At 43.4% G+C, this 14,186-nt stretch overlaps 1 protein-coding gene across 1 annotated transcript in view; it reads left to right on the top strand.

Annotated features, from left to right (window-relative positions):
- The first annotated feature begins 3,243 nt into the window (after window positions 1–3,243).
- Window positions 3,244–14,186, top strand: part of pdlim4 (PDZ and LIM domain 4) — a 47,530-nt gene continuing 36,587 nt past the window's right edge. The window contains exons 1-2 of the mRNA XM_083987276.1: window positions 3,244–3,542; window positions 13,415–13,566. Of these exons, the coding sequence (XP_083843402.1) occupies window positions 3,450–3,542; window positions 13,415–13,566 (245 nt within the window). The 5' untranslated portion in view covers window positions 3,244–3,449. The remainder of the gene's footprint in view (window positions 3,543–13,414; window positions 13,567–14,186) is intronic.

Genomic DNA, 14,186 nt, shown 5'->3' with positions numbered 1-14,186 from the left:
TGAATTTATTGGAGATTACAAGATTTACATGTTTGACAACATTAATAACAACCGGACTCTATTTAGTGCCAGTGAAGAGGAGCTTGTGCTTATATGAGATCATTTCCCCACTCCCACCACCGACTGTGGAGATAATCCAGATGGAGGCACGGCGGCTCCATGATTACAACACCACTCGTCTTACCTGCCCGTCTCGGGTTCGACTTGTCTACACAGCACAGAGGCAGAATCAGACATTTGTGGGCATTTAAAAAGGACTCCTCAGACGCTGCCAAAGGTATGTCGAATGATGACCATCCGGGGGAAGAAAAAAAAAAAGGAGAAAAGAACAGAGGCTTTGGGAGCTCTCTGTAGTTTGACTCAGATTTATTGGCCACGGGGCTTTGAAGAAGATACATATCCAAAACGTCAGCCCGTTCATCTGCTCAACAAATCTCCAGTGTGCGAGTCTGCGGCCCTCTCATCCTCTTTTGGGTCTTTGTTAGTCATCCTTTTGAAGTGCCCCTGGTAACAAGTACAAGTACGAACTCGCTGTAATGAGATTATTAGCTTTGTCTGCACAAATTACCGTATGGATTTGTAAATTCTTCCTAAACTTTTGTTGTTAAAATGTTGGATTATGAGGAAACTGGTGCTTTATTCTCCACCAGTATCTCTGCAGTGTCGTCATGTCATTGATTATGTTTTGTCTTATGTGTGTTTGTCTGAATCCAAAGTCCTGACAAGAGGTTTGTAGGTTTGTTTACACTGAACCAAAACACTCAATGACCTGTAGTATTCTCTATCTTGTTTGTTGTCTCATCAGTTTAGATCACCACCGTGCACGTCATAGCTTTTCGTCACAGCGGCTCGATCATTGTGTTCACTCCCCACACACACGTGTTGGTACCTGATGTTTGGATCCAGAGAGGGTTTGACATCTGTGCCACTGTAGGAGACAGGAAGTGGGATGGGTGAACGTCTGAGTCGCACGGCTGAGTCAGATCTTCAGACGGAGCTCCACATGCCTGCCGTTGTCTGAGAGAAAGAGAGAGAGACAGAGAGAGACAGATTCCCAGGAATGTCTATGAGATCATTCCCACTGCAGAGGAAAGAAGTTGGGACTGTCTGTAATTGGCTGGGGAAATTAAAGAATCAAGAAGTGGGGCAGAGAGGATACGAGGATATCCTCTGACAGATGGGAGAGGTCTTTTCTAACGGTGACGAGTCCACATTTCAGCACAAACATCGTCCTTGCTGAGGATGAGACTCGGGCCTCACAGCTTTTTTTTTTTTTTTTTTACTTCAGACCCTGATTAATGAGTTATTGACGAGCCTCAGAGTTTCAGGAGGAGGTCCAGACTTTCCTCTGAGGACGCTGGAGCCTGACATGAATCTGTGTTTTCATTTCTTCTTAGTCACGCTAACAGCTCTGGCTCTTTTGGATGGCAACTCTGGTCTACTGGGTTTATACATATGAAATATCTTGACAACTGTTGAGGGGATTGGCATGACATTTTTAATAGTATAAACACATTTATGTGCTCCACAAAATAAATTATAATTGCCTTGGTGACCTTTCCTTCACCACCATTAGGTCAAACTTTCACTTAGTCTAAACTAATGGCACACAAGCTTTCTGTTTAGTGCCAGTTAGCAAATATTAACTTTAGCTTTTTAATTCCAAATTAAGAGACACATAAAACTACAGGTATGTTGTGGCTATTGGATGAATATCTTTAAATACTTTACCTCCTGCATTAGGACTGGGAAAATATCTCAGTGTTTGATTGACAGATGTTTAGACATGTCTCTGTCATATATATAAAACACTTAAAACTAAATGTTTCCTGCTGCGGTTTAATGTTGATGCACTCACATGTGTTTTTGATGTTCACAGCAAATTTTGGTAACAATTTAATTTCCAACCTGGATTTTCAATCAAGACCAGCAGCTGCCCCCTTTTTGTCAGTATTGGCTATATAACAGACTTCCTCATGTAGCCTATAAAAGCATTAAAACTTTTTAACTTTTAATTAAAATACAATAACTTTCACTATTGTTAAGGTTTTTACACATTCTTAATGTTTTTGTGGCTTTTATTGATGTTTTATTTCTCGGCACTTCTGTTGATTTTATTGTGTTTGTGTTTCCATAAGTTTAATATTATTGTTATTCTTGTGTCTGGAAACTCTTAATCACCAAGTTTCAATAAAGATTGAGGGAAAGAAAATAGCCTAGCTAAATATCCTCCTGACAACAGTAAACTCTTCTCACAGGAGCAGCAGGTTAAATGCTGGAGGGAAAAAATGGCTGAACTGTTGATAAGAGAAAGGAAACAAACCAGACTGTTGTACCTACCTACCTAATTTTAATAATGTATCATCACATCACATTATCACATCATCACATTATTCTGTTATGTACTTTAGTGATTATGTATGGGTTGGTATTTGTGTTTAATTTTTGTATGTTGTTATTTATTAGAGTCTGATGTAGAGGATTTATATCCTGTATCAGATGTTTTTCAGAAGTTTTATATTGGTTTTATATTGGTGGGTGCTCGCTCCTCTCTATCTCCTCTCTCTGTTTGTTGTTTCGATGTGTTTTCATTCATTGAGCCGCGCAACTTGCTTCCCAAAGTTTTATATTTTCTTATTTCTACACACGAATCCGTGATGATGAACCTGTTTTCAACTATTTGAGTGACTTCACGGGTTTACAGAGTTAATGATTCGGAAAGCCTGTGTTTTTTCATTAAATTTCATTAAATTAAATATCATCTGCCTTACAAAAGCACTTCATTTATAACAACAGGTTCATTTTGTATTGTACCTTTTTATATATGAACTCATTTGTACGGTGCACTTGTCTTTGTTGGGCACAGTGCTGCTTATTGATAGGAGGTTAATACTGTATGACTTCAAAGGGAGGGGGGTTTACAAGGGGTTTTCTTTCTTTTTCATTCCTCTTCTGTGATGTTTTATCTGTAAATAACTTTGGTATTTGCTTGAAAAGTGCTATATAAATAAATAATAGGCCTATTTTTTGTTGTTATTACCTGTAGCGGACTCACTGTGCATGGTGGTGGTGACTCCTGACTGAGCCGCCGACAGCGCAGCAGCTCCGTCTCCTCCCACTCAGCGCTGCCCGTCATCCGACGTCACAGGCGGCTTCGTTATTTAAACTTGACTCGCGAGGGGAGGAAAGTTTTCTCGGTCGGGACAGCGTTGCCTAGCAGCTGCAGCCAGGGCACAGACAGGACTCAGAGAAGTGAGTGTTGCTCTGCTCTGCTCTGCTCTCTCCCGGTCACGTTGCTGCTTGCTGCTGGCTCTTTTTTTTTTTCCTGGTTGAATCCAATAATAAGCAGCAGCACCACCACCACCACACACAACCGAACCGCGGACTTTCTCCTCCTCCTCCTCGCTCAGAAAGCCGCCTCTCTGCGCTCGACGTCCGGACAGCGAACCATGACCCAGACCGTGACACTAAAGGGACCCTCTCCCTGGGGCTTTCGACTGGTGGGAGGTCGGGACTTCAGCACACCGTTAACCATCTCCAGGGTGGGTGCTCGCTCCTCTCTCTCTGTCTCTCTCTGTGTTTGTTGTGTTTTCATTCATTGAGCCGCGCAACTTGCTTCCTAAAGTTTATTATTTTCTTATTTCTACACACGAATCCGTGATGATGAACCTGTTTTCAACTATTTGAGTGACTTCCAGAGTTAATGATTCGGAAAGCCTGAGATGAGCCATCAGCCTTACCTGGAACTGAAGCCCAATTACTTCATTAATTAATCTTTTAATAGGCCTAAGAGGTCGCCCGGCAGCTGTAATTATAAATGTATGAACAGGAGCTTTTGATGACAGATGGTGCCGTCTAATTCCTGGCAGCCAAAGTTGCCACTGCTGTTCAGTCAGTGAGTCATTGCAATTGGCCGATCATCAGTCAAGAGGCTTTTAGTTTGAACACTATGGTGGTGATGAGTGTGTGTGTGTAGGTTCTCAGTCATCCAGGTCATGTTAATCGTTAAAAGTGCTGAGCTGAACCACATGATGGTGTGTTTTTTAACCAATTTTAATAAAATTACATCAATAAAGTGATCCTTCAAACGGGACATACTGTATGGTGCATGACAAGGAAATGAACCTTTGATTTAGAGATGTTATTTATATCAATAATGTGATTTAAAAAAGTTATTATTCCAGCTTTTGATCACATGTCAGCGAGATGGGGCTTAATGAGAAGTTATCTGGAATCTATTAGGGGGAAATTGCATTATTGGTGTTATTATATTAATGTGTAATTGCATGTGATCTTTAATTATTGTTAATTTTGTTAGTGGTAGCAGTAGGCTAGTTAAAGCAGCAGCTGTGGTGGTGGTGTTAGTGGTGGATCTATCTACCATCCTGAAACCTCGGTGAACTTCCGTGACCCTCAGAATATGGGTCAGGAGTCAGTGTGCTGGCAGTGGATCTGGCAGTAGCCTATAGTTTATCCCAGCCAGGGTAAACACAGCCCGGTCCTGCTGCAGGGCTCGGCGCTGGCGGAGGAGCGCGGGGGTTTAGGAGGCGGGGGTGCTGACATTTGTTTTTCATCAGAGCTCATTGGTGCTGCTGAGGGATTCCAGGTGTTGTGCTCAGCTGTATCACCGGCAGACCAGCCCCCAAACCGACCCCTTTAACTACAGGGCCCGAGCTCCTCGGAGCAGAGGTGTAATTTTTAGATTTACGGCGGCCGATTAAGGACTTGACTGGGAAGGTCACCTGAAGTGCTCTCTGGTTTTAAACCTATACCTGTTGGATCCTGAAGAGAGAGATACTTTGACTCTGGAGCTCTGCAGGGCTGCTAACCAGGCACCTTCTCCAACTGACAGTGAAAAGTTAGACGCATTTTTCAACCCTAAAACAATCCAGAAATCACATATTGGATCGACACACTCCTCACTCCTGATACATCAATGTCTTGTTTTGATGGTGGGGCTCAGATATTGTTGGCAAAGCCTCGTCTCTGGACGTCTCTCTGGCTGCACGCTTGACCTTCTTGTTCCAGTTAGTATCTTAGTCTAGAGTTTCCAGCAGAGATTTCACCCGACACTAGAACTGAATTGGAAAAACACGGGGAAATCTACACTTATGGCCTCACTCACAGCTCTCATGTTTAAAGTTTAAAGTTTAAAGTCAAAAAGCTGTGTATACTGCACTGCAGCTTCAGGGCAGCTGAGACTTTCCTGAAGTTTTTTTTTTTTTAAGCACAGCAGCCGAGTCTTGGTGTCAATCTCACTATTTCCCATCGGTTTGATCTGTGCATACTTGCTCGACTGCCAATGTGAAAACCGCTGCATGCACGGAGAAGGAAGTCGTTTGCATTGTGAACATTGTGTAACACCGCGATGATGATGATGATGATGATGATGGCATCAGTGAGATTAATTACGGGTTTCACTTTGCAGACAGTTACGTAGCGAAGGTGGCAATAAAAACCACCTGTCTGCAAAAGAGTTTTGACTTAATTCTGAAGTCTTGGCTTGAGCATTAGAGAGAGGGAAACAGCTGTCTTTGAGATGCAAGCATATTTAGATAAATGTGTAATGTCAGAGGCATAAATACACACAGTGTTTTGGCAGAAAGTCCCAGGATTACAATACCTCTTGAAGGAGTTTTTTTGTTGTTGTTGCTTTCTACCAGCCACTACAGAGCAGCTCAGTGTCCGATTGACGTCACAGGCTCTGAAACATCAGCTGACAGAACTAAAATGTGTTTTATTGGAAAAACTCGATAATTGTTTTATCCCGCTCTCTCATATTATGGTTTATGTGAGTGAAAAAAAATCCCAAAAGTATAAGGAGAGGGGGGGGTGGATGGGAAAGGAATCCTCTCTCCTCTCGCCTCATCTCCAGGGAGCTGGTTGCACTCCTGAGTTTGAAGTATGGTGTGATTCATGGCTGCTCAGTATCTCCTAAACTCACTATTCATCATATACGTGTTGCATTCTTTGCTCTGCAGTGCGTTGCCCAAGACGGCAATTACAGTTGTGTTGAGCGGTGACAAGAGAAAGAGATGCATGGAGGAGGATACGTGGTGGAGTGTGATTTTGCGTGAGTGTTTCAGATACTTTATGTCCTGCAGGATCCTGAATGCCTCTTCAGGGGGCATTTTAATATCACATAAGCTGCAAACAGGCCAGAACAGTGTGAAGGGTGTAACTCTGTGTGTGTGGGGGGGGAGGGAAGTCACAAGAGAGGGAAATGCTGGTTTAAGACACGACCTCAACACAATCAAACCTCCACTTTGTTGTGATTGACAGCTCCCCTCCCTCCTTTGCTTCACATCTTTCTGCGTGTATAAAAGTAAATGTCATGAAACACCTGAACTCGGAGCCAGTTTAAAGTTGTAAATACCAGAAAACAAGTTCTGATGGCAGCAGCTGGTGCTTTGCTGCAAGGTGATAACGTCCCAGGATGAGCCCATTAGTCCCCTGCCAGCCCGTTAGGACCGCTGCCAGTTGATGGCGTGTCGACTCGACTTGACTCTGGAAACATTTGCTCTGATTGTGTGTGTGAGCATGTGTGCAGTGGTAGGTTGTTAAACGGCTGCATGTGCATGTGAGAGAACGAGTGAAACGTATAAAATCACTTGTGTAACTGCACAAGCATTTAGAGAGGATGCGTTGAATACGGCAGTGGCTGTAAAAAGCACTTTTGGTATAAAAAGCCGACGCAGGACGCTTGTCGCTACTGCCAACGGGCAAACAGTCGTCCCTGTGTGGACAGGAATTTACAGCCGAGCGTCGGGTAAATAACCACACAGATCAGTGTCCAGCTTGTTGTCCGTCCTGCTGAGTGGACGGTTCATGGTGCGTTTGGAGTCGGATTAGTTGTTTCATGTGTGGACGATTAGAGAAAAGAGGCCGCAATTTCCCAATTTCCTCTGAGAAAAGTGCTTGTTTTGCCCAAATGCAAGAAAACAGAAAACCAGGGAGTGTTTAAAGTCAGTTTTGTTAAGGGGACGACGTTAAACATGTAGGATATAGCTTTTAATGCGCCGAAAAATCAGTTTTGTCGCCTGGAAACAAAGATTCATTTCAATATATGATACATTTTTAGTCTATGATACCTAAGAAACGTGCCCATATGGATGTTTTCATAATGTTTAACTCTCCTAGACTCAACAATATTCACATCAGGACAAAGAAAAGTAACATATTAGCCTAATTGAAGACATCCTCCACAACACAAGATAAGAATCACAGACGTCTTCTTCATAAAGATTCCCGCCATATCTGAGTGGAATCAAAGTCCAACCTCAGTCTCACTGATACTTTATCAGTGCTGTAAATGTTCTTTATGCATTTAAAGCTTCATATTTTCTGTCGTTAAGTCTTAAAGCGACACAGATGTATGAATATCTGAGGAGTTATTGTTGGTTGTCCAGACTGGTTGTAAAGACGTACCCTGACAAATTGTGAATGTGATGGAGGGAGTCACGTAGCATCATCATCATCATCACATTCCTCGTCATCAGTTCTACTGTTGGATTTATCGGAGGCTCGGACCGTATCGGGTCGTATCGCTCCATGTTTCTTATGCTGATTATACAAGGGTGTTTAGATAAAGAGCAAATAAAGGTTTCTGCCTTCATTAGCAGCCTGACTTATAGACGCCATACGACCTGTGCCCTTCAATCTCCCAGCATACATCTGTGCAGCTGGCTGCCACATACCACAGACAGAACATGTGACCTAAAGCCACACGGGGTTGTTTCTCAGACACTACTGGTCGTTATAGTCAGCTTCAGGCGGCTTCTCCGGCTGCCTCTTTTCTCCAGGCTGCAATTACAGATGCTACAAGCTGCTATATATCCACAACACACCGAGCAAAAGATAACAGATGGTGCTCTCCGAGAGTTTCCTGTTGTCAGCGGAGCGGCGAAGTTCCTGAAACAGTGCGGCACAGAGGGAACAATGAGAGTCCTTGGGTTGTTGCTGAGCGTTTTCCTGCTCATCTGGTTATCTGGTGTATGAAAGTGACTTTCTGTAACTGTTGGAGCTGCATGAGCACCATGAAAAAGCTCAGATAGATGTCTTTTTAAGAGTCTAGAAAAGTTCTCACACTTTCTTACACTTTGGCTCGAGATTTTCTCTTGTGTCATCATCGACTGAGGTTTGAGTTATGGAGTTTCCCCCTCGAGCTTCCCATCTTTTCATCATCCTCGTCTGCTTGCATCACCGCAAACTTGTTGTTGTTGTGACGCGTTTGTTGCCGAGGATTGCCAAGTATCTAAAGCATGGGGTCTTGATTCATCAGGACGACGACATGTGGGAAAGTCTTCAGTAGAAGCTGAGGTGTGAAAACCTGTCAGATGACGAGTAATCTCTGCGTGAATCAGGGGTTTCTTCTACTCGCTCATTGATGAGTCGCAACGTGGTCATTGTACAGTACACGGAACAAAATGCATTCAGGCTCAAGTGACTCTCCCATTTCCCCGTGTTCTCATTAAAGTCTAACCTAACATATTAAATCACAATCTCCGCTCTTGTTTATTGCTCTTGGCACATTCAGGTGTCTTTGTTTGAGTGTGATAATCACACACCGGTCAGAACCTCACACCCCAGACTGTGTAACGTCTCTCCGAAGCGTCACCAAGGTCATAACCATGGTTCCTATCTCAGGTCCAACAAGCAAACAAAGGCGTCTGACTCGTTGCCAGGAATTATTCTCCGTGTTGCTGAGACGTGCGACTCAGTCCCGGCAGAGGAGCGACTCATGCATGAGGAAAAAAAAAAAAAACAACATTCAAAAGATCAGGAGGTATTTAGAGGAGCAGCTTGTTTCTGTTAAATTATAATATTTCCTCTGAGAAGCTGAAAAACCTTTAATTTCCAGTCAAATTTAGAACAGTTTTAATCTGCACGTTGACATGTCCTTTCAGCGCTGTGACAAATTACACAGTGTGTACTACTAATAGAGGAGGAAGTGTGTTTGACTGTTCATATCCAGAGGAGGAGAGGCCGGAAACCTAGGCTCCATAGAGACATCTGAACTCTCCTCACAGGAACGTCTAATCAACGTGCAGAAGAAGAGACTCTAAGGCCTCGCTTTTCAATAATAACATCGTACACACCAGATCGTTCTCATGAAGATCTTCATCTATATGGATAAATAGGGCTGTCATGACCAGGTCAGGCCTATAGGTGGCAGAGTAACAGGAAGCATCAATGCTAGACAAACCTGTCAGCGATTAAACAAGAACTATGCAAGTCCGGTTGCTTTTTCGGCGCCCGGCCATGTGCATTTGTTTTCAACAAAGCCGATGAGAAAGCAATCCATTTGTGTTGTCTTATCTGTCATGAACACACACATCACAGATTGTGTGGCGTGTTTGTGTGATAGTGCTGCCAGGACACCGGGTCGGAGGCTCTGATCTTGCATGGTTGGTTTATGGGCCAAGAGACATTAGTTGGAAGGCAGAGAGCCGCTATTCTCCCTGGAACAAAACCAAAAATGTTTAATTAACGTACAAATCTGGCATACTGTAGTTCCTCTTTAATTTCTCTTGAGAAGAAATTGTTGAGGTCGACTTCCAATTCCCTGAAAACTGTGAAACCAAACACAAACAGGTTATTTTACATAGTTGGTGTTAACACGATGACGAAAGATAAGCCACGTCACTAAAAAAGTGAATAAAAATAAGAATAACATCAGCATTTTATACGTTTTGCGTTGCTCTGCATACAGTACGTCGTCTGGATTGTTGCTCTGATTGGTTTGAGGTCTGTCCAGTTGTGTTCAGAGGCATTTTTATCTAAGTCCATTGGTTGCACCTTCTCCTTACCCAGTCTCTAATCAGATTGTGATGTGGTTTGGTGTTAACCAGGCTAAAGAGCCGAGTAAAACAAGTGACCTCAGAGCTCCTTCTCCTTCTTCTCCTTCATGCTCCTCAACATAATGGACAAGTGCAAAGAAACAGAAAGCATTCGGACGAACGTTAATAAGATCTCTGCTCTGATTGTATCATGATCTACATAAGGAGACAAATCTAAAAATACAAGATACCTGGCTGCATGTGTTTACACGGCCTGTTTGTTTCTATCACTAAGCACTGAAGAAGATCGGCACTTTCATTTTTATGGTTTAGATCTGACTTCAGATAAAAACAGACAGTTCACACAGACTGAAGCAGCGATGACGTGACAGGACACTTTGCCCCGAGGCTGATGTCACAGTCCACTTAATGTGTCGATGCAGCTTCTTCTTTTCACCTGGTGTCGGTGGTGAACACACACACACATCAGGCCTCAGTGGGCCACATGATGTGTGTGTGTGTGACATGAGGCTGCCATTAACGCTAACCGCTCTGTCTGTTTGCAATTAACTGTGTCACTGTTTGTGATGGGACTGTTTGGATTACCCAACAACCAGAGGAGCTGCTGCTCTTCCATCACGGCTGTTTGTGCAATCGACACCACCTGTGTGTGTGTGTGTGTTTGTGTGTGTGTGTGGTAGATAACATACTGTAGATAAAGTCAGTTCATCGAGTTTCTGTGTCTGTGACAGAAAACCTGCTCATACCAGCAGCAGCGTGCACACACAGTAACTGATGTGATATCTGTCTATGATCTAATTTTCTGTATTTTTCATCATTTCAATGCATTTTTTCTCAGTTTATAGTAAAAACAAACCTCTGTTGGTGCAGCCTGCGGAGCTGAAAGTAGGTTTACTGGGTGAAAATGGGATTGAAGTCATTGTACCATGTGATCCCATGTTACTACTTTTAGCAAAACGGGGTAATTTCACTCAATTTATTAAATTTATTGTCTCTCTCTGCTCTCCACAGAGGCCCAGAAACCACTTTATAACGCTCACAACTACTAAGTAACTCTTTACTGGCTGCACATACACACACTAGGGTCACTCATAATTTATGACTTATATCTATTTATTTATATTAGCTGAAGTTTTCGTGTCAGAGTAAGTCAACAAGAGAAAATCGTGGTTAAAATAAAAAAATATGGTTGAAAAATAAAAGAGAAGAAAATGTTGGTTTGGGAATCAAAGCGTGATAATTAGAAAATCACATCTTTCATCTTTTTTTAAAATAGTTTTATAGTTTTATAGTTTGACGTTATTGCATCACAACATAAATACATCAGATTTTGATGATGTGTCTGAAACACTTCGCTCTGCTCCCTCCTCACATTTGGGGAATGTTTGTCCTCTGGTGACGACCGCGGCCATGCCATTGTGTCACTTGGCATACCGCTGTGTGTGTGTGTGTGTATGTTTGTGAGTGTGTGTGTGTGATTCATGCACTGCTATTCATGGCCTGAAGCTGAAGTGATGTTACGTCACTCCACTGTGACACAGCCCAAGACACACACACACACACACACACACCCTCCACTTAGTGTCTATCAACAGATTCTTCCTCTTTCCCCTTTTATAGTCTCAGTCTTTACCCCAGTCATTATATAACTGTGATTTATGTCACAAACAACTTGATGGATTAAATGTGTTTAGATGCTTTTTTTGTCTCCTTTCCCCGAGACACACACACACTTACCCGCACACACACACACACACACACACACACACACACACACACACTTCCCATAATGCCTCTGACCTCTCTGAGCTTACCGGAACTGAGTCAGGGACATTGGGGGCAGTCAGAAGCTGTAAATTACAAATTCCACATGTGAACCACACGACTCGGCTGTTAGTGCTTCATGGAGCATGAACTTGTGAGTCTTTGCCCTCAAACCACTCGTCCCCTGTTTCCTCCTCCTCCTCCTCCTCCTCCTTCACTTTCTTTATTTGTTCATTATGCATGGTCTCAACTTGTCTTGGATTATCTTATCGATACCTCTTAGTGAGGTAAGTGTTATTTCCACTCAAAGTTTCTTTCTGCCGCTCCAAACACAACAAATGTACGTCTCGATGTGGAGGTGTCAGGGTGTAACAGGCATCAGGAGATAAATGAGGTCTCCGCTTTAAAAAAAAAACCAGGGCGACAGGATAAAGATGAATCACCAGCTCTTGACATACGAGGCTTCATTAACAGGAAAATGATCCCAAATCTTCTTTACTGTGTTTTTTCATGAATATACAGGTCATTATTTTTAGTTTTGACATGTGAAAGTGTCAGTTCGTTCTTCCTGTTTATCAATAGATCCATCAATTAATTACAGTCTGTTTGTCTAATCATCTATTGGTTAAACAAAACAAGGGATTTGGATCTGTTATTATCAATAATTAACTTATGAAATAATCTTTAGCCCGTGAATCTGGTGCCGTCCTCACACATCCTTCCTCTGTTTAAAGATCCCTGCTTGTCTGTCACAGATTAATGATTTAAATTCCTCCCAAAAAAAACAAAAAAAAACTGTGTGACAATCACAACTGAATCCAGCTGCAGCAAATCTCCAGACATTTAACAGCTGGAAAAATACAGTTAAAGTAAAAGTTATACATGTCACAGCTTGACAGCACATGGAGAGACGACCGGAGACACGATGACAATTGTTCACATTTCATTACTTTCTTTTTCTTTCTCTCTTTGTGTGAGTAGTAAAGATGATATTTTCCTGTGCAGCTTGCAGCCACATGACAGTGACTGTTCTCACTGTGGGCGATGGAGGATCTGATCCAAACGACCAGGTCTGGAAATACCAGGGACGTATGTGCAGATCTGTGTGTGTGTGTGCACTGCAATAATGGAAAATTGTTATCATATGTTACTTAGTGTGTCTGTGAAGGTGAAACAGACCCAGTGGGACCCCCCCCCTCTGCCCTTCCCCTCCCCTCAGACGTCCACAGACCGGCCTGTTAGAGGCCTGAAGGATCACAGACAGGAACCTGCTCACTGTCCGGTGGCTGAACCGTAATCCTGCAGAAATTAAAGCGTCGTGTTCGTGTGTTTTTCACAAATCGAAGCCGTGCAGATCGATCGTAACCACCAGCTGCATAGAGACGGTTGTTGTAGTTGTTGTTAAGGGGTCAAGTGTCAGATGCCAAACTAATGAGAGTTTTTTTCTCCTGAATCTCAAAAAAAGGACCACATCATGACTTGGAAAAACTGTTTCTGTTCCAGTTCTCTGTGAATATTTCAGCACCTTCAGCACTTTGAGTGGCCTCTCACTTCCCAGTGTCGCTGCTGTCGGCTTGTGAACATTGTGAACCCAGAGATCTGGATCTGCCCGAGGCGACATGACATGACATAAATCAAAAGAGAGCTGCTTTTTGTTGGATTTGGCCTCTTCTATGCCTCTGCCGACACTCCCTCCCTCCCTCACTAATTCTCTTTTCTTTCTTTTTTTCTGTCTCTTTCTCTCCCGCTGACACTTTGACACCACTTATAACAGCTCTTTCTTTTCTTCTTCCTTGGGTGTGCTTGGATTGGTATGTGCGTGTGTGTGTGTGTGTTTGAATGCTATTCAGGTAACACCAGGCAGCAAGGCGGCCCTGGGCGACCTGTATCCGGGCGACACCATCCTGGCCATCAACGGTGACAGCACAGAGACCATGACGCACATGGAGGCTCAGAACAGGATCAAAACGTGCACCCAGCAGCTCACACTCAACATCAGCAGGTACGGAAAACAAGTCATGATCAAGCTCTTTACCGAACCCCCCTCCTCTCCTGCTGTGATTTCACACATCAAAGTCTGTGTGCACGCAGGCATTCGGAGGTGCACGTTGTTGCACATGTGAAAACAGTTGTGTCGCGCTGCGTGAAGTCTGATAAACTGCCTCAAGTGATGTCAGGTGTTTGGGTCTAAAGACTTCAGCTCTGAAATGAGAAAAATCTGGGTGTGGAGTTCATAAAAAAACCAACAACGGAGACGTCATTAACCTCGCTCCTCAGATTTTCCGTACGGGATTGACTGATGGGAATTATGACGCTGGATTTTTCAGGAAATGTTTGAGCGTTAGTCACTGGGGCTGATCAGTCGTCGCAGCAGCAGCAGCAGCAGCAGCAGCAGCTCACGGTTTCTGCTCTGAGGCTCATTAAGCGAATTGAGATGAAAAACTCGACTGATTTTTACGACTCAGGTCATTTTCTGCCGCTCGTCCAGGAACACATATTGTTTCTATTCCTGGCGCAGCGGCGGCGGAGTCACGGCGACGGATGACAGCTTTATGACGGTTTAAATGATCGACTGGCTCCTATTGAGGCCTGCAGTGTGCACACAGCGAGTCAGAGGGCGAC

The sequence above is a fragment of the Trachurus trachurus genome (genome assembly GCF_905171665.1).
Source record: "Trachurus trachurus genome assembly, chromosome: 14".
Classification (NCBI taxonomy): Eukaryota; Metazoa; Chordata; class Actinopteri; order Carangiformes; family Carangidae; genus Trachurus; species Trachurus trachurus.
This window is presented reverse-complemented; position numbering and strand designations above follow the sequence as displayed.